The sequence below is a fragment of the Mirounga angustirostris genome, unplaced genomic scaffold (genome assembly GCF_029215605.1).
Source record: "Mirounga angustirostris isolate CCGP_5_RB_7025 unplaced genomic scaffold, mMirAng1.0.hap1 SCAF_16, whole genome shotgun sequence".
In the NCBI taxonomy this organism is placed as follows: Eukaryota; Metazoa; Chordata; class Mammalia; order Carnivora; family Phocidae; genus Mirounga; species Mirounga angustirostris.
Window position 1 is genome coordinate 51,446,126 of NW_026991724.1, and position 24,055 is coordinate 51,470,180.

The following is a 24,055-nucleotide window of genomic DNA, read 5'->3' on the forward strand; positions in this document are numbered from 1 at the left end:
GGCTGCACAGGACCTCCCCGGCTGCAGCACGGTCGGCCGACCACCCTGACCGGCACATGTCTGAGTCGTTACCAACACACGTTCTTGTTTGAATAAGGAAGGAAGGAAAGAAGGAAGGAAGATGGTCAGTCGTGGGGACAGAACAAGCAGAGGCACAAGGCCGACACTGGCAGCTCCAAGCCGAGAACCGTCTGGAAGGAGGCCGCTCTGGAGAGGGTGCTTCCGCTCAGAGCCCAGCACCACTCTACACCCCGCCCCTCTGACTTCCCATGGTCCCGATTCCAGGCGCACCCAGCAGAATGGGTAAGACGTTAAATAAATTACACCGATAAAATCACGAGACTCCTTTCAACATCAACAGGGTAGTGAACCCCCGTCACTGAAAACGTGCAACCACTCACAGGACAGAGATGGAGCTGGATTCATGCTCTGAGAAGACTCGGACAGAGGAGAAAACCCAACTTTTCCCTACGTTCCCTGGGGCCACCGCAGTGGCCCCCCAGCCCCCCAACCCCGGCCTACGTACCTGCGTCCCCGATGAGTCCCGGCTCCATCTCCATGCCCTCCTGCTGCTGGTAAAAGTTTTCATAGAAGTTCTGGGATGGCGGGATGGGGGGCATCATTCCAGAATGTGGGGAGTCTCCAGGACCATAGGGCATCATTGGGGGGCCACCGGGTCCCATGGGCGGGCCAGGGTTCATGCCAGGGCCCATCGGCATGTCGGGGTGCATGTCGGGGTGCATGTCGGGGTGCATGTCGGGATGCATGTCGGGGTGCATGTCAGGATGCATTGGGCCCCCCATTGGCCCCGGGGGGCCCATATTGGGCCCAGGGCCCATCGGCCCTGGGGGTCCTCCGGGTCCAGGGAACCTAGGAGGAAGAAATGGTGCCCATGAGAGGGGCTGCAGAGCAAGAACGGCGGCCATGCCGTTGAGGAGACACGGACGTGTCCACGTGGTTGCTCCCTGAGGGCTCCAGACCAGGCTCACAGTGACAGGCCCCGGCACAGGGGAGCCTAGCTGAGGCCAGAGCCACCCCAGCAGCCCGACTCGGGGGCCCAGGGCACTCACCTCACGCCCAGCTTCTCAGCCAGCTGGCCCGTGGGCCGCACCACGATCTCAAACAAGGAGGGGATCTTCTTGTTGTACATGTCCTGCTGCAGCTGCTGGGGCGACAGTGGCTCGTGCGCTGGCATGGGCACCTGGGGGGGCCCGGGGGGCGGGGGCGGGGGCGGGGGCGGGGGCGGGGGGCCGCCCTGCAGGGGCCTGCCATTGGGAGAGGTCGGGGCCGGGGGGCCGGGGGGCCGAGGAGGGGTGGGCAGGAGGCCCACGCCCGGGGGTGGCTTGGGCAGGGGGTTGATGCCCTGCTTCTTCAGTTCCTCCACTTCCTTCTCGTCCTCGGCGCCCGCTTCTGCATCGTCAGCCAACATCTGCAAGAGAGAACAGAGGGAGAGAGAGGACCGGGGGGAGTCAGGCAAGGCGCTTCCCACGCGGGGAGCCGAATTTCCGGAGGAAAACCCAAAGACACAAGGACCCTGGGGCCCTCACAAGCATGAAGTCAAGGAGCACAAAGCCTCTTTGGCACAAAAATCATCATCCCACGCCGCTGCCGCATCCACTCTGTGACCCTCTGGCAGGGGGGCCACTCCTGTTTGCAGCAAAACACAGGCAACACAGAAAGTATAGTTTTCCCCTTTTAAGCAGTTCAATGGTATGAAGTACAGTCATGAAGTTACACAACCACCACCTGGACCTAGTTCCAGAACTTTCCCATCACCCCAAAAGAAGGCCCACACCCGTTAGCCGTCACTCCTCCCCCCGCCCTCCCCCCCGCCAGGCCCTGGCAACCACTCATCTGCTTGCCATCTCCACGGTCTGCCTATTCTGGACAGTTCACGCAAGCAGAAGCATACGCCGTGTGGCCTTTTGCGACTGGCTTCTTCCACTCAGCACGCTTGCCATGTTTACACGCGCTGTAGCGTGTTGTTGCCTATTTCCTGGTTGACTAACATGCCACTGTCCTGTTTGGATTGTAAGGGCCTCTCACTATACTTGTAATCAGACCCCGAATCCCTACCCTGAGCCACAGGGCCCGACAGCAGGGCTGGATGTCTGGAGAGGACAGGGCTGCACCCCTCGGCTTCTTTTGCTTCCACGATGCCCCGGACTCCTCGACCCTGAGGACCCAGCCCCGTGCCAGGCCCATGGACAGCTGAGCTCTCTCCCCTGCGGCGCCCGGGCTGGGACCAGCTTTCTTCCTGGGTGTCTGTCTTTCCCTCTATTCCTAACGGTGGCTCTGTGTCCCCCAAATGGTGGGATCTCTTACTAAAGGTCAACTCAGTGTGACTGTACTGATCTCCTGTGTTCACTGCTAGACTACTATCAGCACCCTTCAAAGCACTGCCTGAGCTCTGTAAGATTTTATGTGTAGCTGTGTTCCAGTTGATTCCTGGTTCACCCAATGGCTGTCAACTCTGTAAGGGCAGGACTATTTCATGCCTGGGGCCCAGCACGGAGCAGGGTACCGGGTAGATGAACTATTTGAGCAGAATGTCTCACCAATTAGGATCCTGTGCAGAAAAGTTAACACAGCAGTCTTGACTGCTTTTCTTGGAAGGACTGCTTGCAACCTTGGTCTGGGGCTGGTATCTGGGAACCTGGATTTCGGGGGGAGGGGCCCCCTACTACTCCCTGACTAGTAAGAGGTGCTCACTGTGCCTAAACTGTTTATACAAACAATGCGCTGTCTGCTGAAACACACCACATCTTCTGGGATTCTGGAATTTTGGTCCATGCCAGACAGAGGCACCACCGTGGGCACTGACCGAGCCTCCATCACGCATCCCCAGTCGAGGACATTCCCCAAGTGCTGTCACAACCTGAGGAGTTAAGCACGGCCCTCGTGACTGCACGGGGTGAAGACTCTTGGAAGATGGTGCCTGGTTTCTCCAGCCTTTGCCCATGGTGGCTACCCGCTTGGTCCCAGGCCATCGAACTGGGCCTGGGTAATCTTAGGGACCTCAGCACAGACACCTTGGTGCATCCTAACCTGGGGCTTGGAGATGTCCCACCCCTAGCATCTCAGCCTCGGCACTACACAAGACCACACCCCTGCTCCTGCACCCAGGGTGGCAGGAGTGCGGGTGGTGGGAGCAGGGTCTCTAGGAGGGCATCAGGCGGTTCCTGGCTTTTCTCTCCCCTCACCGTCAGGAACAGTATCTGCACCTGGGGACAGGAGAGTCCGAGAGTGCTAGAATACTTGGACAATCGATGAACGGAAACCTTTGTCTCTTAGAGCCCTGCTACCCCAGATGCAGTCTGAGTGTGAACCAGGAGCACAGAGGCACCTACTGAACTGGAACCACATTTAACACGTGCCTAGAGGTGTGTGGGAAACACTGCGGAACCAGCAGTGTCTTTTAGCACTGCTCTCAGTGGGGAGCCAAGCAGGCGCAGGCCCCGTGTGCTTCACTGCCCCCATGTTCTGCTCGCTTCCTGCCCAGCGAACTGGCCCCTCGGCCCCTTCTGGTTCCTCACCCGAGCATGCAGCTGCTGCCGGGACCGACACCCTTGCTCAGCATGTGCTTCTCTCACTCTTTACTTCCCGTCACTCACCCTAGGGGCCGGCCAGGGGTCATCTTCTCACCGAGCCTCTGAAAGTCAACCTGTCAGAGTGCCTCTGGGCTCCCTGCATGTTCCCACCAGCGCCCCAATCCTAGCGCATAATCAGGATCTGCCGGGGTACTGGATTCATCTCCTCACCACTGCGTCCACAATGCCCAGGACAGTGCCCGGCAGAAGCTAGGCACTGCCGCACATTTGCTGGATCAGCGAGCAAAGATGACAAACAAATGCATCTCCCTCTGCATTCCCTGGACTCCAGAGAATGGCTCTCACTCGTTAACATCAGGACAGAGGAGGATGGGAGAGGTGAGGGGGTCGGGGCGCCTGGGGGCACAAAGAGTCAAGGCTTTGGCTAGCCTGGCTGCTATTTGGTGTTCTTCTCAAGGGGGGGAAGGGGTCTCCCCTGCACACCGCCTCGCCTTGGCCTCCCCCTCCCAGGCCCCGAGGACCCGCCCACCCTCAAGCCTTCAGTTACTGCCAGCTCCGAGTGGAGGCGACCAGACCCATCTATCAGCCGCTCTGCCCTGTCACGCTTCAGTCCACATGCCTTCTCCTCCTCCACCGGCCATAAGAGAGGGGTCTTGTGAATGATGGCCCCTCTACTTACCGAGCCCCAAGCCAGGATCAGGGTCCCACTCCCACACACTGTTCCCAAGCTACTACCTGGACCTCCTGAGTGCCTCACCTGCCCTCCACGCCCTCACCCTCCATCCTGGGCCCTGCTGCCTCTGGCCGGGACTCTGCCCCTGCCTCCCCAGGTAGTCTCTAGTCTCTCCCACCACTCTCTGCACACCGACAGAGCAAACATCAATCACAAACAAGGCCACGCCTCTGCACCGCTAGATCCTTCCATCAACAGCAACTTGATGCCCTCAGGTAGAAGGCAAAACCTAACAAGGTTATACCTCATTAAACAGGAACAACCTTGACCACAACTTCCTCCCCTGCTGTGGAGGGGGCGGCAGCTCTGGCCACTGAAAGGGCCACACTTGCTTCGCCTCCGAAGCTCACACCCAGAAGGCCCCGCTCCATCCCGCCTACCAGTGTGGCCTCCTCTGCTGCCCTAGGGCGGCTCTTCCTTCAGGGGGCCTCCTGACACCCGCCCCTGCCTGTCGTGACCAGGCTTCTCTGTACCACCCGCCAGCCGGAAACACCCCAGCCAACGTCCCTTTCCCCTTTAGACCAACCAGCCCCGGGGAGCGAGGCTACGGCGACGTGTTCACTGCGGTTTGCCGGCACCGGACGGCGGTCAGCACACACCGGGCACTTAATGAGTGCACGATTAACGGGACGGACTGCTCTCGGTAAGGGTGCTGCCGCCGCCCGGTGAGCGGGCCTCCCCCAAGCTCTGACCTCCGTGGGCCCTGCCCACGCCCGGCAGGAGTCTCTGCGCACAGCCTGCTGGCCAGAGCGAGGACACGCCCCACCCCCAGGACTTCGCTTCCCTCGTCCCTCACTCAGACCCCAGCTCAGGACCCAGACCGGCTCCCCGGGCTCACCTCCTTACCCACTTCCTCCCACCCTGGGCCACGCATGTCGCTGTGAGAGCAGAGACTGACCCGCATTTAATGTCAAGACAGTGACACATGAAACACATTAAAACAACATTCCCACCAGAAAAGCTGAACCCAGACTGTCTGTGCAGCCCTTGCCCAGAGACTCGGAGAGGGGCACGTCTGCTCCAGACCTCCTGTTCCCAGGCCTCTCCACCCGCGAGGACAAGCGCTCCCTGTTCCCTCTCATCAGATGAGACAACCAGGGCCCTCCTCTACCAGGACAGATCCTGATGCCCAAAGTTTCCAAAAGTCAAGGCGACCTCTCAACAGAAAAGGACTGTCAACGCCTGCACACATGCAAAGGCGCGTGAGCCAAGACTCATCAGGCCAAAGAAATCTGTTTGTATCAGTTGGCTAAAAATCCTGTCTCTGCCCTAAACTGGAAACAATCCAGATCTTCTTCAGCTCGTAACTAGACAAACTTAGATCATCCACACAACAGAGTACTACTCAGCAGCAAACAGCTACGAACTATTCTCAACAACGTGAATTCTAAATGCATTATGGCAAGTGAAAAAAACCAGACTCCGAAGATTACATACACACACGTATGTTTAAAAGCTACATACTGTAGGGCCGCCTGGGTGGCTCAGACAGTTAAGTGTCTGCCTTCGCCTCAGGTCATGGTCCCAAGGTCCTGGGATCGAGCCCCACATCGGGCTCCTGACTCAGCGGGGAGCCTGCCGCTCCCTCTGCTTGTGCTCACTTTCTCGCTCTCTGACAAATAAATAAAAAAATAAAATCTTAAAAAAAAAAAAGGCTATATACTGTATAAACCTACTCACAGAACATTCTTGAAAATGCAAACTATAGGGACAGAAAACGGGTCAGTGGTTGCGGAGGCTAGAGAATGGGGAGGCGTTGACTCAATAGGGGCACAGTTTTGGGGGTGATGGAGGAGTGAATTTCCTCTATCTAGATGTTGGGGCGCCTACAAGACTCTGTGTTTGTCAAGCTCACAGAACTTTACGTTAAACGGGGATTTTACTAGATACAAACCATACCTTGACAAACCTGACTATAAAAAAGAGAAGTATAAGGAAAGATTTAAGAATAAAGAACCAAAATGTGTGCAACTGACTCTCAAAGTTCAAGGGCACACGCATATGTAAAATAAAATGAGAGGACGTGACAAAGCAAATAGGGCAAACTGCTAACAGATGACTCTGGATGGAGAAGCAAACACACTTCCAAACCTAGAACGGATGGCTGGAAACCAACGTGTGCACAGACAGAAATGTCTCCGCAAAGTGGGAAAACAGAGCTGAAGGAAGGAAGGAAGGAAGGAAGAAGAGACAGACTTTTCGGGAGAGGGTGGCCAAGGCCCAGGGGTCAGTGGCATCACAGCCTGCACCCGGGGGCCGCCCCGAAGCCCCAGGCCCCAGCCCTGGCCGACAAGCTGCAGCATGAGCGCTGACCAGATGCCTTCATCAGAGTTAACCTAGGTCCTTCTCAGAGTGTATCCTCTGTTTCCCTCTGACCACCGAGATTCAATTCCGGTATGGTTTTCTTCCAGGTTCAACACTCATTTTTCACCTACTGAGATTTGCTTTTAGATCGGGGAGGATACTGATGCTTTAAAAACATTTGTAACTGGAAGCTGAAATGTGCCATCCTGGTTTGCTTTGGGTTTTTACAAGGGCGTCTAGAGCTGGGCTGACCAAGGTGGTGGTCACTGGCCACGTGTGGCTACTGACGCTCGAGATGCAGCCAGTCCAAAGTGATATGGGCTCTAAGTAGAAAATAAGCACCCGATTCCAAAAACATGGTAGCAAAAATAATAGTAATAATAATAATACAAAATGTCTTAATTTTTCATCACTTGCTGAAATAACACTTTGAACATGCATATGCCAGATTAAATCACATATACTGTTTGAACTTAATTTCATTGGTTTCTTTCTACTTTAACGAAGCTACTAAAAAATTTAAATCACATACGTGGCTTGGCGGTGTTCCTACTTGGACGGCACCGGTTTTGAACGCCAACTCTAAACCTCCAGCAGGGGGCAGTGCTCAGCCAGCTACTGTTCGGCTCTCCATGTGAGAAAGGAAGCCACAGTCTTCCCCTCTACCCCGTCAGATCACCAGACTCTAGAGATCTACTAGATAAGAAACCCTATTCCTAGAGTACTAAGTTCCCCAGAGGGCCTGGGAAGAGAATGTTTCCCACCGCACTGCAAATGAACAGCAGGTCTTTTCTCACTCTGCCTGTGCAGGGCTTCCCCCTGACCCCCAGGGTGGCCTGGGCCACAGCTGAAACAGGGCAGTCACTGACGGACTCCTGAAACTGCCCCACGTGCTACTCATAGACTCAATCCTTGCCATTCTCAAAACACCGGCCAATCCCTCAAACCTTCTGTGCACCAGAAGGCAGAAAGCCTTCATCTGGAAGGACCTGTGTTCTCTCTCACCGGTTCCCCCTGCATATATGTTAGGAACCCGAGGGCAAGAACTAGGGGCCCCTGGAGTCCTCATGACTCTTCAGGGAGAACAACAGATACCAGGATGAGTTTAGAGCTGACTGGGGAGGAAGGCTTCACATTGTACCGGAGAGATCTCTCCCTCCCGAGAACCTCCAATCTCCCTGTCATAGAATCCTTAAGCCTCGGGAGGAAACATTTGACATTTCCATCAAAATACAACCCACCCAAATCTCATCCTCCTCCCTGTGCGTCATGTCATGGGCTCTCTAAAAGATAGCTACCTTGGGGCGCCTGGGTGGCTCAGTTGGTTAAGTGACTGCCTTCGGCTCAGGTCATGATCCTGGAGTTCCGGGATCGAGTCCTGCATCGGGCTCCCAGCTCAGCGAGGAGCCTGCTTCTCCCTCTAACCCTCCCCCCCCTCATGTACTCTCTCTCATTCTTGCTCTCTAATAAATAAATAAATCTTTTAAAAATAAATAAATAGGGGCGCCCGGGTGGCTCCGTCGTTAAGCGGCTGCCTTCGGCTCAGGTCGTGGTCCCAGGGTCCTGGGATCGAGCCCCACATCCGGCTCCCTGCTCGGCGGAGAGCCTGCTTCTCCCTCTCCCTCTCTCTGCTGCTCTGCCTACTTGTGCTCTCTCTCTGTGTTAAACAAATAAATAAAAATCTTTTAAAAATAAATAAATAAATAAATAAATAAAATAAAAGATAACTACCTTGCTTGTAGGCAGCATTCCTTTTGTGTAGCATCCCCCTCCCCACCCCGAAAACTGCCCTGGCCGGAGAGAAGATACAGAGGACCTCAATTCTCCCTGCAGAAAAGAATGCAGCCCTTAGGGCGCCTGGGTGGCTCAGGTGGTTAAGCGACTGCCTTCGGCTCAGGTCATGATCCTGGAGTCCTGGGATCGAGTCCCGCATCGGGCTCCCTGCTCGGCGGGGAGTCTGCTTCTCCCTCTGACCCTCCCCCCTCTCATGCTCTATCTCATTCTCTCTCTCAAATAAATAAATAAATAAAATCTTTAAAAAAAAAAAAAAAAGAATGCAGCCCTTACTCCCTCCCTAAAACAGCCCAGCTCCTGATCAAGGCAGGTGGGAAGTCTGGTCCCGCACAGAAGCCAGGCGGACAGGTGGTCACACCAGGTCAAGGGCAGGCACGCCCACTGGTTCCCCTGGAGGCAGCTGTGTGTCCCCACGTTCCCGCCAACATTACCTTATCCAAGAGCTCTCTGGTCTCCTCAGTCAGGGGGTCATGGGAGAACATGCAGTCATCACCATTAATGCAGTTCCCAGTCGTGTGGTACAACTTACAGGGAAAATCACGTTCACGGCATGTTAAGGCAAAAGCATAGCCTCCTGGACCCCAACCCCCCCCCGGCACAGGGCAGAATCCAACCCCCTTTGTCTTGGCGATGAGACCTGGAAACCCAGAGAGGTGAAGTGCCCGGCCTGGGGTTGCACAGCGGGCTGGCAGCAGACCCGAGTTGAGACCCCAGTTCTAGAGACTCCTAAACTCCTACTCTGGAGGGCTTTCCGCCCCACCACACTGGCTGTGGGGCCTGTTGTCTACAGATCCTCACCCAGCAGGAACAATAAAGGTCAATGATGTGCCCAAGGTTACACAGCCCACTGGAAAAGTCTCAGGAAGGTAACAGACAACGGGTACAGCTAGTCTTGAGAGTCTGTGTAAAGAAACCATGGACCGCGTGTGCGTCCACTTCCTCATCCTCAGGACAGGGACAGTGGCTCTGCCACACGACAGATATGAGGGTTCAAGGAGACCGAGACACGCCGAAAGCTCGGCCCAGTGCTGGCATGGGGAGCGCGCACACAGTGAAGGTCAGCCGCTGTCGGCAGGGAGGAGGGAAGAGGTGTGAGCCCTGCATCCCAACAGAGATGAGCGCCAAAGGATATCGTGCATGTATGGGCAGTTCTCGGCTCTGGCACAGAACCCGGTGATGTAAAACTTGCACAGTTCTCGCTTCTTTGGTAGCTCGATGTCGTGGCTAAAATTACAGTGATCTCCCTGGAAAAGAAGCAAGGAAAAGGTAAGGGGGTGGGGCCCAGTAAGCCCTCCCGGATGCCCACCTGCAATGGGAGGTACTACTCTGTCCTGGTTGAAACACAGAGGACCAATGACAGACGAATACCCCACAGGGAAGGGCGGGGCTCAATGACATAGTTTCCCACCAACTGACAAATTCTGACAGGGCGTGCGCTCCCTTCTCTTGGGCCCTGCCTCCCCTGCCCACAACCCCATTCCTCCAGGCTCCACTCGCTGCCCCTGAGCACTTCTCTCTTACTCTCCCCCTTCTCCCTCCTCTCACCCACTATTTTTCACCATGTGCCGCATGGTGGCCAGTATCCAGCCCCATGCTTCTTTCTTCCTAACACAACCTCCATTTTGTTTGGGAAGAATGTGCCCAGCTGGACAGGTACATTCCCCAGCCTCCCGGGAAGTCCTGGCCAATGAAATGTAGGCCAAAGTCCCCAAGGGAGGACAATGCTGCCTCAACTAAAAGAAAAAATCCCTTCACCCATCCTTCCTCTTAGCCCTTAGATGGGACGCCCAGAGGCACAGCAGCCACTATGGAACCATGAGGACAAACGACACGCGCTCAAAGACGGCGGACATTCTTAAAGTAGGAAGTCCCCCAGAGTGCCAGTGACCAGGGCACCAACCTCCTTCAGAAGAACGTCTGAATGTTTACACTAGCAGAGCTCAATTTTCTATCATCCAAAGTCAGACACACTCAGAGGACACAAACCCCGGTGAATATAGAAAACTGTTCTGTATAGCTGCTCCCCTTACTCCCAGGAATGGCTACTCATCCATCTTCAAATGTATTACAAACTTCTTAAAATAACACAAATTGCGACTATAACGAGGAGCATCTTATATATGCATACGTTTGTTTCACATACGTGTTTTCTTCTAAGGTCTATACCCAGGTGCAGTATTCCCTGGGCATGTGTGTGCCAGGATCTGTCCACTGCCATCGTACTTGAATAAAAAGCTGGCTGGCTGAACTCCCACCAGGTTATGCCCTCAGAACTCTGTGGTCATCGGCCCAGCTTCTGGTATTGAACTCTGCTGTGAAATTCAAGGCTGGTCTGGTTCTCCCACCTCTACTATCCGGATAGCTTAATAATTCCCTCTCTGACATTAAAGTTCAATAATTTAATCAAGACATATTATATCTTTGGTATCAGTATCGATCTTAATACATTTGAGGCCATTTGAACTGGCTGATAATTTTGGCCCCCCAAACCAACAAAAACATCAAAAAACCACCCAGACGTGTCATCATGCTCTGGCTCGTCAGTCTGAAAAAAGACCAGAGTCTTCCCAACCATCTCTTGGTAGTCAATCACTTCCACCCTTACCTGACCACTGTCCCCAATTAGCGTGGTCTCTAGAACATTCCCAGAGGCCCGAGCATCCTCTGTGAGGTTGCTGCCGTGCTCCAGCACCCAGGTACTTTAACTGGCCCCTTACCCATGTACACCGCCCCTCCACGAAGTATTTGCAGATGACTTTGCCTTTCTTGTCAGACTGCTGGTGGGGCTTGTCATGGTCACTCCTCCGGTAGCTCCCACCACCGTCCTGTCAGGAACACAGAGTGTGAGCGTAAAGGGGGATGAAAAGGAAGGGCTGGGGGGGGAACGATGCAGACTGGTAGAGACAGGTTCTAAGGGATTGACAGGAACAGAAGGTGGCTGGTGGGGATGAGCATTCCCTCGACAGAAGCGTCTTCACGTAACAGGAGCAGCGAACAGCAGGTTACCTCCACCACTGAGGCTATGCGGGGTCTGAGCCCCGTGGTATGGAGTGCTGGCACCTGAAGAGCACCACGCACCGGTGCGGGAACACATTCACCTCCTAGACGCAGTATGCGTGTCTTGCTATAAAACTCTCCAGGCTACCTGGGTCACCTGGAACCTTCCCCACCGCAGAGACTCAGGTGCTACATAGATGTGGTTTTAAAAACAGGGTCTCACAGGCAGCACAGCTCCCTCCCCATAAGAGATGAGTAGTACTCATCAGCCCATGGAGAACAGCTAATGGAAGCAGGAGGACAGGACTAGCCTCTGAGGCCAACTCATTCGAAGCAAAAAAACAAATCCAAGAAGGGGGCCTTGGCTAAACATTAGATCCAAATGAAGAGTCAACTCACGCCCATGTCCTCATCATAGAAGTCTTCGTCATCGTTCATTCCGCCCTTGTTCATTCCTCCTCGGCTGCCACCTCGCCCACGACCCCGGCCCATCCCTTTCCCTCGACCTCGGGAACCCCGGCCACGGCCTCGACTTAACCCTGCAGAGGAGAGAGATGGCGTTCACCTGCTGCTTCTCCCCAGGACCCAAATCCAGCAGCTGCTGGAAGGAGGGTACCCCCCCCAACTCGTCACCTCCTGGGCTCCCTGCCCACCTCGTCCTCGGCCATCCTTGGACCGGCGGTACTGGTTCAGCTCCTTGGAATATTCGTCATAGTCCTCATCTCCCATTGGCTCCTCACTTTCTCCATACTGGGATTCCAGAAGGAGAGAACGTAAAAAAAAATTAAATTAAAAAAAAAAAAAAAAAAAAAAGGAGAAAAGGCAAATCTCATACGGGGAACAATTAACACTGTCCCTAACTGTACTCTCTGCCCCTACATGCCTTTTTGTTTCTGCAGGTCAACAGGAGACTCAAAAGGGCAGGTGAGCAACCTGGGGCCACCCGCCTGTGCCCCCTCTTCACAGACCACAGCCAAAGCAGGAGGGGGGGTGGTTCTAATCCTCTCCCTGACGGTCTTCACTCCCACAACTCCCAATTCCTGGGGCAAATCCGACAGGGGGCCTCCTACACAATGGACAGCTGTGTGGCTATAACAAAGGGCAGGCTCACTGTGTACTGGCATGGAAAGGTCTCGGGCTGGGACACAACAATGAGTGTGGAAGGTGTGGGGGGTGGGTGTGTGTGTGTTAGGGGGCGTGAACAAACAAGTGTGTGTGTGTTAGGGGGCGTGAATAAACAAGCACCTGATTGCAAAGGTCTAAAACTTTTCTAGAAGACATTCAGGAAACTTGTTTCTAAGAACGGGAGGTGTTTTCACAGTTTTGGTACCTTTTCAATTTGGAACTACATGAAGGTTTCCTCTATTCCGAAATAAGAAATGAATGCCGAAACACAGTCCTGCCATGAAACACTCTCCTTCCACCACAGTTTCATAGGCCGCCCCCAAGAGCGCCCACCAGCCCGCCTCCCCCCCTCCCCTCCAGGGCCGGAGGAGAGCTTACTTCCATCTCCTCTTCATAGAAATCTTCTTCGTCCTCCGGGTGGTCTCCCACGGAGCCTCTGCCCCTTCCGCGGCTGCCCCTGCCCATGCCTCGGCCTCGAGACCCTCCGCGGCTGCCTCGACCCCGGTAGCCCCTGCCACGGCCTCGGCTGCCTGCAGGGTGATTCAGGCGGTGAGCACCCCGAGTGGGAGCAGATCCCACCAGCAAGAGAGAAGTCAGCCCATTTTCTGCCCCTGAGGTCAGTCATCTCCCCGTCAAGCCTCCCCACCAGCTCCAGGCAGCTGGTCCCGTCGCCCCCTTGCCTCATCCACGTGCCCTCAATGGGGGCCTCAGGCCTCAGCATCCTGGACGCACACCTACTCCACTGCCACAGGGGCACCTGTCCACTGAAAGCTGCACTCACTGTCCAATACAGTGGCCACCAGCCACATGTGGCTACAGAGCCAGTGAAACATGACCAGACTACGAGATGTTGTGAGGGGAACCACACACTGGATTTACAGCACTTAGTTGAAAACGAGAAAGAGAAGGCGCCTGGGTGGCTCAGTTGGTTAAGCATCTGCCTTCGTCTCAGGTCATGATCCCAGGGTCTTGGGATTGAGCCCCATGTAGGGCTCCTTGCTCAGCGGGAAGCCTGCTTCTCCCTCTTCCTCTGTTGCTCTCCCTGCTTGTGCTCTCTCTCTCTTCTCTGTCAAATAAATAAAATCTTCAAAAAAAAAATAAAAGAAAAAAAGAGGCAGCTTCCTGCCCACAGGTCCTGTCCCTGTGCTTTAATTGAACCACCTTTCTGCATTTAAAAAAAAAAAAAAATTAAGAGAATATAAAATACTATGTCTGTTTGGATAACATGTTAAAATAAGATTTTGAATGTATTAGATAAAATATACTGTTAAAATCAATCTCCTGTTTCCTTTTCCTTTTTACCCTCCTTTTACTTGTTTAACTTGACTACTAGAAAATTCTAAATTATGTGGTGGCTTGCATTAGATTTCTACTGGACAGCACTGGTCTAGAATCTCCCCAAAGAGCATGGCTTATCCAGGGAGGCGTCCAGGAAAGATTGCCCAAGAAAGACTAAATGAACAGCCAGTCAAACAGTAAGCTGGGCCTTTGGCAGGGCTAAGAACCGCGGAGCTAGAAAATCCTGGGAGCCCTCCTCCCTCATGGGCTGCAAAACCCTGCAGGCTGGAGATGGTTCTAAGAGGCCAGGCTGGGTCTCTGGGGCTCTGCCCTCCCCCACCATATCCTCCTAACTGCCACAGGTTCAAGGTTCAGAGGTGTGGCAGTCCCACCTTGTCCCGTGATAGGAGGTGGGAGGATGGGGGAGGAGGCCGGGGCAGCCAGCTGTCAGTTATCCTGGCCTAGGTCTGAAAGAAGCCGTCTCTTCTCTTTCTCCTCACAGCTGACCAGGAAGTGGATGAAGAAAACAGCCTTTGGCCACGCGAGCTTCTCCCCGCCTCCTCCCAACCTGGCTCCATCCCAAGCTCGGCCGGGCACTGGAGCCTCTCGCCAGGTGGCTCACTCCAACGCCCCCAGCCCTGAGTTCCTGCCCTCCTTCTCTGGACTCCGACTCCTCTCAGCACTGAATGACGCCTGTCTCTTCTGCCACACGCAGGGCTCCGCAGCCCCAGGCCGAGGGGTCCGTTCAGCTCCGTGCTGCGGTGGCCCGGCCACCCCCCACCCGTCTGCTCCCGTGCCCCTGGGCAGTGGCAGGGCCTCACCTCGGCCCCGGCTGCTGCCCTCCTTGGCACGCCGGTACTGGTTCAGCTCTTTGGTGAAGTCGTCATAGTCCTCCTTTCCTAGGTCCTCCTCCTCGTCGCCTTCGTACTCCCCGTACTGCTCGTTCTCGTAGTCTTCGTACAGGCCGTAGCCTTTGCTGTCCATCTTGGAGTAGGCCTTCTTGGGCAGGGATGTGGCGTGCGACGGGGGGTACTGCTGGTGGGACTGATGGGGAGAGGGGGTGAGCCGGCCCCGGGGCCCCGAGTCCAAACCACCAAGGTCCCCGTTGTTCCCTAAACTGACACATCTGTCTGGTGTCTCTGTCGCCCAGGGGGCGAGACACCAGCCACTCAGGGGGGCTAGTTCCCACCTGAGTGACAGTGGGTGCTGGGCCCAGATGTTTCTGTGCTTCAGAAAGGGCCACAGCTTGAAAGAAGATGGGGACACACAGACCCCGCGATAAGAAGTGAGGAAGGAAGAGAAGGGGGTATTTCCCAGGGATACACAGCAATCTCATTTGGGGAGGAGGCCTGGTAGGCAACAGGGGTGGTTTTTTTGTTTGTTTTAAGTAATCTCCACACCCAACACGGGGCTTGAGCTTAACCCTGAGATCAAGAGTTGCATGCTCTGGGACACCTGGGTGGCTCAGTCAGTTAAGCGTCTGCCTTTGGCTCAGGTCATGATCTCAGGGTCCTGGAATGGAGTTCCACATCCCCCCTGCTCAGCAGGGAGTCTGCTTCTCCCTCTCCCTCTGTCCCTCTCCCCTGCTCATGCTCACTCTCTCTGATAAATAAATAAAATCTTAAAAACAACAAAAAAAAGTTGCATGCTCCACCAACTGAGCCAGCCAGGCCCTCCAAGAGGGGTGCTCCTTTGTCAAAATTTTCTTCGGGCCTTAGAATTCAATTAATGACCTACTTGGCAACCAAACCAGAAAGCCATTTTGAAGGATGCTTTCCAAAGTGTCAAGAGATACTGGATGAAGTTAGATACACACACACACACACACACACACACACACACACAGGGAAGGCACCAAGACGGCCTTCAGTAGGTAAATGGATAAACTGTGGTCCATCCAGACAATGGAGTATTATTCGGCAGTCAAAAGAAACAAGCCAATGAGCCATGGGGCTATGAAAAGACATGGGGAAACCACAAACATATACTGTTAAGTAAAAGAAACTGGTCTGAAAAATTAAATGCTGTTAAGAGTCCAACTATCTGACATTCTGGAAAATGCAAAACTACAGAGACAGAAAAAGGCTGCTGGTTGCTAGAGGCTCAGGGAGGAGAGGGGAAGTAAAGCGTAGGAGATTTTTAGGGAATTGAAACTCTTTTATATGATAATATATTATGAATGTGTAACATTAAGCCTTTGTCAGAAACCAAAAAACTGTAAAACACAGAGGGGAAACCTTCATGTAAATCACAGGCTCTAATTCATAACACATCAAGATTGGCTCATCAATTAAAACAAGCCTACCACACTAACATACAGTGTTATAGCAGAAACTGGGTGGGGTGGGTAGGGAATTGAACTACCTGCTCAATGTTCTATAAATCTAAAACTGCTCTTGGGATGCTTAGGTAGCTCAGTTGGTTAAGCATCCGACCCTTGGTTTCAACTCAGGTCATGGTCTCAGGGTCGTGGGATAGAGCCCCGCATCCGACTCCACGTTCAGCAGGGAGTCTGCATGAGGGACTCATCTCCCTCTCCCTGCCACTCTCTCTCAAGTCGGAAAAAATAAACAACTAAAACTGCTCTAAAAGAACCTATTAATTCCTAAAGATCCACACTCATTATGAAAAAATGAAAAAATACAAAACACAGATATACAGACACTCATGACTATGTTAGCAGATATTAAAATGCCTCAACCCCAGGGACGCCTGGCTGGCTCAGTCAGCGCATGAGACTCTTGATCTCGGGGTTAGGAGTTCGAGCCCCATGTTGGATGTAGAGATGACTTAAAAATAAAATCTTTTTTTTTAAGATTTTTTTTTTTAATTTATTTATTTGACAGAGAGAGAGATAGCGAGAGCAGGAACACAAGCAGGGGGAGTGGGAGAGGGAGAAGCAGGCTTCCCGCCAAGCAGGGAGCCCGATGTGGGGCTCGATCCCAGGACCCTGGGATCGTGACCTGAGCCGAAGGCGGATGCTTAACGACTGAGCCACCCAGGCGCCCCTAAAAATAAAATCTTAAAAAAAAAAAAAAAAAAACCTTGGGGTGTCTGGGTGGCTCAGTTGTTAAGCGTCTGCCTTCGGCTCAGGTCACGATCCCAGGGTCCTGGGATCGAGCCCCACATCGGGCTCCATGCTCGGGGGGGAGCCTGCTTCTCCCTCTCCCACTCTCCCTGCTTGTGTTCCCGCTCTCGCTGTCAAATAAATAAAATCTTAAAAAAAAAAAAAAAAGCCTCAACCCCTAGTTATCAATCGAAGCTGTGGTGTACCCTGCATTCCTTATCTCGGTCAGGTTTAAGTCTGAATCCCTGTTAGCACATCATCAACATCAACTGTAATATCAAACAATAATTTATCCGTTAGGATGGATGATACGGAGTCATGGGATACTTAGGATACTTTTTAGAGCTTTTAAGCATTTTTCATCAAAACTTGAAAATCTACGTTGATTTTTCTTCTTACAGGTTTTGCTGGGGGTTGGGGGGAGAAGAGCATACACACCAAAAAATATAAATGCACGTCTAAGCTCAGTGTTATGATAGGATAAACATTTCTGACTCCACAGCATTTGAGATAATTTACTCCTGTAAAACCATTTCATTCTCTAGCCGATTTTCCACGAAAGGTCATTTCTGAACAGTGGCAAACAGTCAGCTGTAACAGGGTTAATCAGCAGCTTTCTTGGGGACGGGGACATACTGAGTCCTGCCCAGGCCATGGGAAATAGACTCTTAAGAGCATGGCCAATGGAGATAGGCCACTGACTGGGCCCAAACCCCCGCTCCTGCACTACAGGGCTGCGACCTGGCTGGTTTCCCCAGATCTGTTTCCTCACCTGGACAATGGGGATAAAAAGGATCTCATCTTGCAGGCTTAAAATCCACGTGACGTGCTGTGCAAGAGTGCTCAACACACAGCAAGTGCTCAGCAAACCCAGGCCTGGCGCCCACTCCCAGCTCCGTGGGGGGCCCCTGAGCAGCAGTTACTCACCGGCGCATACGGGGGGCTGTACTCTCGGTACTTGCGGTGCCCCTTCTCGCTGGGACTGAAATCCGAGTCATCAGAGAAGTCAGAGAAGTCATCGCTGGAAGAAGCATGGCGCTGCAGTGACAGGGGAGAGGAACTCAGTGACTGTTGCAGGCCCGCCCCTCAGGCAGTCAGCCCAGGGACAAACTGCTGGAATGTGCCGGAAGGGCTCTGCGCACCATGAGAAACACCTCACCTAGGGGCATTTAGTGGCAGTAGAGCATGAGCTACCAACTCTTTAAGGAAAAAAAAGCTCTTTATCCAATTTGGGGAAGGAAGAACCAGCAGTATTAAGAGTGCCCTCTGGCCTACAACACAAACTTGGCCCCTGGGGCTCTCAGCCCGGCCCCAGCGCGCCCTCCCGGACCTACTTTGTGCTTGGATTTCCTCCTCTTCTTCAACCTCCTCTTCTCCTTCTCCCGCTCTTTCTTGCGCTTTCGCTTCAGTCTCCTGTGAGACTTCTCCTCGTCCGAGTCGCTATGGTGCTTCTCCCCCTTTTCCTTCCGGCTCCTCTCGGGCCCTCCGGAGGTGTCCTGGGTCTCCTCGGCCCCATCGTCTTCCAATTCACCTTCTTCCAACTCACCATCTTCCCTATAAACCAACCCCAAAGCCAATATGAACCCAGGGTGTGAGAGGAACCGTCCGCGGGCTCTGGGCTAGCCACGGCTGACGGGAACAGGGAGCCCAACTGCTGTGAGCGAGGCCTTCCTCGGGAGGACGTGGGGGCCACTGCCTCTTGTCCCACCCCACATCCCCCCCCCCCAAAAGGGCAGCACTTGCTTTCATGTAACCCGGCTGGGGGCAGCGGGTGGGGGCCCGACACCACTGGATTTTAAAGGTACTGCCACTGGTATCGGACGACTCTAAGCCACGACATATCAAAGGGCTCCAAAGGACTAAGGTTCTCAGAAGAAAAGTGACAAGGTTCTGTGGTCAAATGAGGTGAGGAAAGTCCCATCCTGGGGCTTCACAGTGCGTAATGCTCTAACAGAAGTTCCAGAAGTCTCATCGTCAAGAAACCTGTACAACCCGTGTTAGAGCATTTCCACAGCGTACTTGGCCACAGAGGCTGCTTGTCTCAGGGAACATGGTCCGTCCCCGAGTGTAGTGGGGCACAGTGGCCTGAGGTCACTGGCATGGCCCCAAGCCCTATGGAGGAGTCCTGTGAGCTGAGGGTGGTGGTTGTGGACAGTGGAGACAGGGCTGTGGCTCTGAACCAGGGGTGACCCCCAGACTCCGGCCCAACCCACGGTCAGGCCTGGACCGCACCTGAGGACGCTGTCTTTTACCAAAGCCCCATAAAGAAGTGCTAGTGATAAGCTCTGGTTTCGAGGTCTGACCCACACCCTTAGCTGCACAGCTCCGGGCTGGGGATTTGGGGGGCAACCGAGCAGCTGGAGAAAGGGAAGGGGCAAGGAAAGGGTCCCAGGCCCCAGACCCCTCCTGAGGTCCTCTCCTAACAGCTGTGAGTGCCCACAGAAGGGGTCCCCCTACCCCACTGCTCTGACCCCAGGGATTCCTTCTGGCTCCCCATCCTACAGGTTTCCTTTGTTACCTCCCCCATGTCACCCCCATCCCTAGTACTTTAAAAAATAACAGCACTTTCCAGACACTGCCAACAGGACATTCTAAATATCTAAATATCTACGGGATGGGGTGGAGGTGAGGGGATAAATAGGGTTAAGAAGGAAAGCAACTAAAAATAGATTCCAGTTTTTAGCCAAACCCACAGACACAGTTCTCACAAGTACAGGAGTTGGTTTAAAAAAATAAATTAAGTTTTCAAATCTTTAAAAAGCTCCCAGAGTTCCTCCTGCATGACCATGCAAGAGAATGTGTGAGAATATAAAAAGTTCCTTCCTTATTAATTAGGACCCAAACAAAGACAACGAGAACAGAAACAGTGGCGTAATGAACCCGGGACCCAAAAGGCTACCCACAAAGGGATCGAATCCGTGGAGAAAAGAGCTCACTACTCAGAGAAGACCGGGGTCAGTGTGAGAACAAGCCCACCAGGCGAGCAGGTCCCCAGAGCCCCTGCAGGTTCTACTGAGCTGCGTGGAGAAACAACACACTGGTGATTCTCCCAGAGTCCCTCACGCCGTCGCTCGCACCACCCCTTTTGTCTACCCCGGGGTGGTGCTGCTCTCTTAACTCTCATTCCCAATTCAATGAGGTCAGATCGGCTTAAAACCCAAGTGGCCCCAAACCCACAGATACCCCAGCAGAGGTCAAGGGCAGCTCTCTCACACACAATTCAGGACACAAAATTTGTTCTGATGTTTCAAAGGAAACAAGACAGGGAAGTGACCGATGGGCGCCTCGTGTGGCTTCCTTGCAAACCACCAGGTTGCGGGGGGCAGTGGTCAGCCCCACAGGAAGATGCAGAGCAAAGCTGAGAGGAGCCAGCATTCCTGACAAGTGAGGCACCTTCCGGCACCGGCTTGGGTGCGGCCCACAGAACAGGGTGTGGCTGGAGTGGCCTTGCCTGCAGTAAAAGTACCACCCAACTGGGGAAACTGGCTTTGGTGAGCTGGCCAGCCAGAGGGAGTGGCTGTTACAGGGCAGCATGGCACACTCTCTGCTGCCTGGAGTTGGGGGGGGGGGGTGTTCTGGAGCAAACATGATGTGTGTCCCTGCTGGGAACACTGTGGGCAGGCCAGGTCACCACACCTCAGGAGCAAACACAGGGAGCGGCGGCCAGACCATACAGACGGACATTATGGAGCGGAGGAAGGCCCAGAGACAAACTGGACAGACAGAGGCTGGCCTTCCATGAAGAGAAGCTAAAAAGAGCATCACTCTTGACAACAGTCTGGAAAGGAAAAAGGGTAGAGGGACATGGTGAAAATCACGCAGCATCCCAGGGAAGGCAGGGGTAGAGGGAACGCAGGAAGACAAGAACTTCCCCGAGCTCCCAGAAGCCTTGATTCAAGAAAATAAGGCTCCAATGGCAAGACCCCTTCAACTGTCTTCTTTCAGACAGGAGGAGTTCAAAGGGGAGTAGGTGAAAGGACTTGTCAGGGGCAGGCAGTCCAGACACTCCAGACACTCCCTCACCTCTGCCCACTCCAGGGCGAGGACACCAGGACAGGGCAGAGAAAGGTCCTGCCCAAGGTCAGCCGAGGCCACCGCCCCTGTCCTGCTGCCACACGCCCGCCTGCTTGAATGCGCAGGCCATTCATTCTGCAGCTAACACCTGGGGGCGGGGCACAAAGACCATCCAAATGACTCCAAAGCCTTGACCAGCCCCTAGAATGCTTCCAGAAGAAGACCTTTTCATTCAAATCCACCCTACGAAGACTTTCGGCCAAAGAGGGAGTCTCTGCGTTATCTGTACTAACACCTCCAGGATATCTGGGCTCAGCGAGAATCTACCATGTAACTTTTTACAAAACGGGGAGTGAATGCTTAGAACTCTGTTTCCTGGGGCGCCTGGGTGGCTCGGTTGGTTAAGCGTCTGCCTTCAGCTCAAGTCATGATCCCAGGGTCCTGGGATCGAGCCCCGCATCAGGCTCCCTGCTCCGCGGGAAGCCTGCTTCTCCCTCTCCCACTCCCCCTGCTTGTGTTCCCCATCTCGCCGAGTCTCTCTCTGTCAAATAAATAAATAAAATCTTTAAAAAAATAAAAAAAAAAGAACTTTGTTTCCTGAGATGGACCTGGGACAAACTGGAAAATAAACAGTATAAACCAACTGCTGGTGACTTACGAAGGGAAACGGGAGACTGCAGGGGACAGAGACCGGGGACACTCCGGTGCCCACTGTGCATTCTCAGCACATCTGGCCACGCTGCGCTCTCAAACTTCTCAAAGCCCCGGGCTCTGGTCACCTGCGGGGATGCCCCTCTGCTACTGCAGGAAACTCCCAGCTCAATGTCCTGCATGAATACAGGTCTGTTTTCCTTTAAGCAGTGAACGAGGGAAAAAAAGGCAAGACGACCAAACCCGCTGGGACGGGGGGCGGAAATCCTGGGGACCACGGACACGCCCTGCACAAAAGCAGCCTCCACAAACAGCAGCCGGGCTTCAGCGGTGCCACTTCGCAGACTGCCAGCAAAACCCGTGTCAGAGTGGGATTAAACACCGAGGGAGCGCGCCTAATAGACTGTGACATAATCCCTCAAGAGAAGTGGGGGAAGCCCTGTCTCGCTAATCATTTCAATCTAGACCTGCCAAGCCCTCTTGAGACAAGCACGCAGGAGAAAGCCTGCAGCGTCAGCCGGAGCCGGGACGGCCTTATCCCCAGGGCCCGGACTGGCAACGTCCCAGGATGGCTGCACCGGGGTCGGCCTGCCAGGGCCATTAGGGACAGGAAGCCAACCAAGCCGGGGACTGCCTTGGAACCAGCGCCCAGGAGAGAATGGGCAGAGGCCAATGACTAGCCGAGGGTCAGATCTGTCTCGTGCCTCCTGGACTAGGCTTCCAGGGCGTTTAAATTCCCATTCACAGAGCTGGTGACAGCCAGCCCCTCCTCTCGGGTCAAAGACCAGCTCTGGATGCCCACTCTAAGGACTGCCGACTGGCCACTCCACAGGGCACAGGAGAGTGCTGAAGTCATCATACACCATGGGCTTGGCAAGAACAGTTACTGGGTGAAGAAACCTCACGATTCAAAGTAGGTTGGCCCCACCCACCAGCCTACAGATTTGGGCATGGGGCTTCTTCCTGCAGGCCGAGTACCAGCTCTGCTGCTTCCCTAGCAGCGCTCTTGGTACACTTAGCCTTGGTTTTCCCGTCTGTGGAATGGAATAACTGTGGTACCTACAAGGATTTTTCGGGTTACATGAGATAATATGGATAAAGCCCCTGACATGAGGAAGGCACCAACTACCAGACGAAAAGCAGCTACTGGTTTTAAGAACCAGCTACCACGAGTGTGCCTCTGCATGGATAACCCTAAACTGGCCCGGATGCTCACTGGAAAGTGTCTTCTCTACGGAGAAGCTACAGCCAACTCCCCTTGGGGGCCACTGCTAACTGCTGGCCAACTAGTTCCTGCTTCACTTGGCCCAACCGTGCATGCGCGGTCCTCTCCTGACAAATCCTGCTGCCGAAACCGACAAACCAGTATCTCCCCTTCCTTAGCTCTAATTTAGGTGGTAAGACAAAGTAACCGAGTGGCTGACCAGGAAGGAAAGGCACAGGGTGAGCTGAGCCCCAGGAAGAATGGACAAAGGCCCCTTAAAAAAAAATGAAGCTTCCCAACATGGAAATTCTCTAGACAAGAGAACTGGATGGAAGCTAGAAGGGGCCCGAGTTTGTGGCTCAACCTTGGTTTACAAAAAAAAGGGGGAGGGCACACACACACAAAAAAGATGGAAACTCATGGGAGCAGTGGCTGTTACCTGAAGATCATGAGAGCCCTTGACAAGAGGTGGCTAGGTTAATGTGAAGGTCAGGGTTATGATCATTAACTGCCCAAGCGCTCAACAAATTGCCTGGGTAGGCTCTGAATGACCTATTAACTAGGGACAAAATTACAAAATTACAAGGAGGCTCGGCCTCTTCAAATGTTTAACGACAGGTCTAAATGCAGAAGTCCCCAAATCCAACCGTGTGGGGCAGTTGTTTACTAGGAGCGAAGGCACAGAGCCTTTCCCTGCATTGACGCTGAGGTGAAGCAGCCCCAGGGGTTGGGGAGGAACCTCGCTGAGGGATTTTCAGAGGCAGGAAATTCTTGAAATAAGCCTCTGGGTCTTGCACATGTTTTTCAGTGTCCTTACTACCTAGGTTCATCGACCAGAAATCAAGAGCAAATGGGCTCTGTGTCTCCCTTTCCCCCAACATTCTCAGGTGGGGTCACAAGAGACTGTGACATCACACCACTTCCATGGTAACCTGCCTCCGTAACAGACACCACCCCACCCGAGCAGCCAAGCGCAAACCAAGCATGGGAGAAGAGAAGCCCAATGACCACCAGTACCCCGAGCCCTCACTTTAACAATGTGAGAAGAGGCCGCCCAGTGCTGGGACCTGGATATGAACACACCTACTGCCAGAAGTCAATGTGGGCCATGACGGAGAAATCTGAACCAGGTCTGGGTATTTCAGATATTAAGTAATTACTGTTAACCTTGTTAGAGAGGATCACGGCTTTGTGGTTCTATTGAAAAAAAGCTCTTTAAGCTAGAAATATGTGCCGAAGAGCTTGCAGGTGAAATGATGTGAAATCTGCTTTAAAATTCGCAAGGCAGAGGGGGGGATGTAGTGAGATGAACCAGAATTGGCAAAAGGTACATAATT

General features: G+C 53.6%; 1 protein-coding gene across 9 annotated transcripts in view; it reads right to left on the reverse strand.

Moving 5' to 3' along the window:
- ZC3H4 (zinc finger CCCH-type containing 4) overlaps nt 1–24,055 on the reverse strand; it is a 43,079-nt gene that overhangs the window by 7,623 nt on the left and 11,401 nt on the right. For all 9 annotated transcript variants that reach the window (XM_054511475.2, XM_045891809.3, XM_064581204.1 and 6 more), the window contains 11 exons: nt 18,184–18,403; nt 17,777–17,887; nt 14,604–14,826; nt 12,883–13,034; nt 12,033–12,129; nt 11,779–11,918; nt 11,100–11,207; nt 9,515–9,626; nt 8,814–8,923; nt 1,071–1,429; nt 527–870 (listed from right to left, as the gene is read on the reverse strand). In XM_054511475.2, the coding sequence (XP_054367450.1) occupies nt 527–870; nt 1,071–1,429; nt 8,814–8,923; nt 9,515–9,626; nt 11,100–11,207; nt 11,779–11,918; nt 12,033–12,129; nt 12,883–13,034; nt 14,604–14,826; nt 17,777–17,887; nt 18,184–18,403 (1,976 nt within the window). The remainder of the gene's footprint in view (nt 1–526; nt 871–1,070; nt 1,430–8,813; nt 8,924–9,514; nt 9,627–11,099; nt 11,208–11,778; nt 11,919–12,032; nt 12,130–12,882; nt 13,035–14,603; nt 14,827–17,776; nt 17,888–18,183; nt 18,404–24,055) is intronic.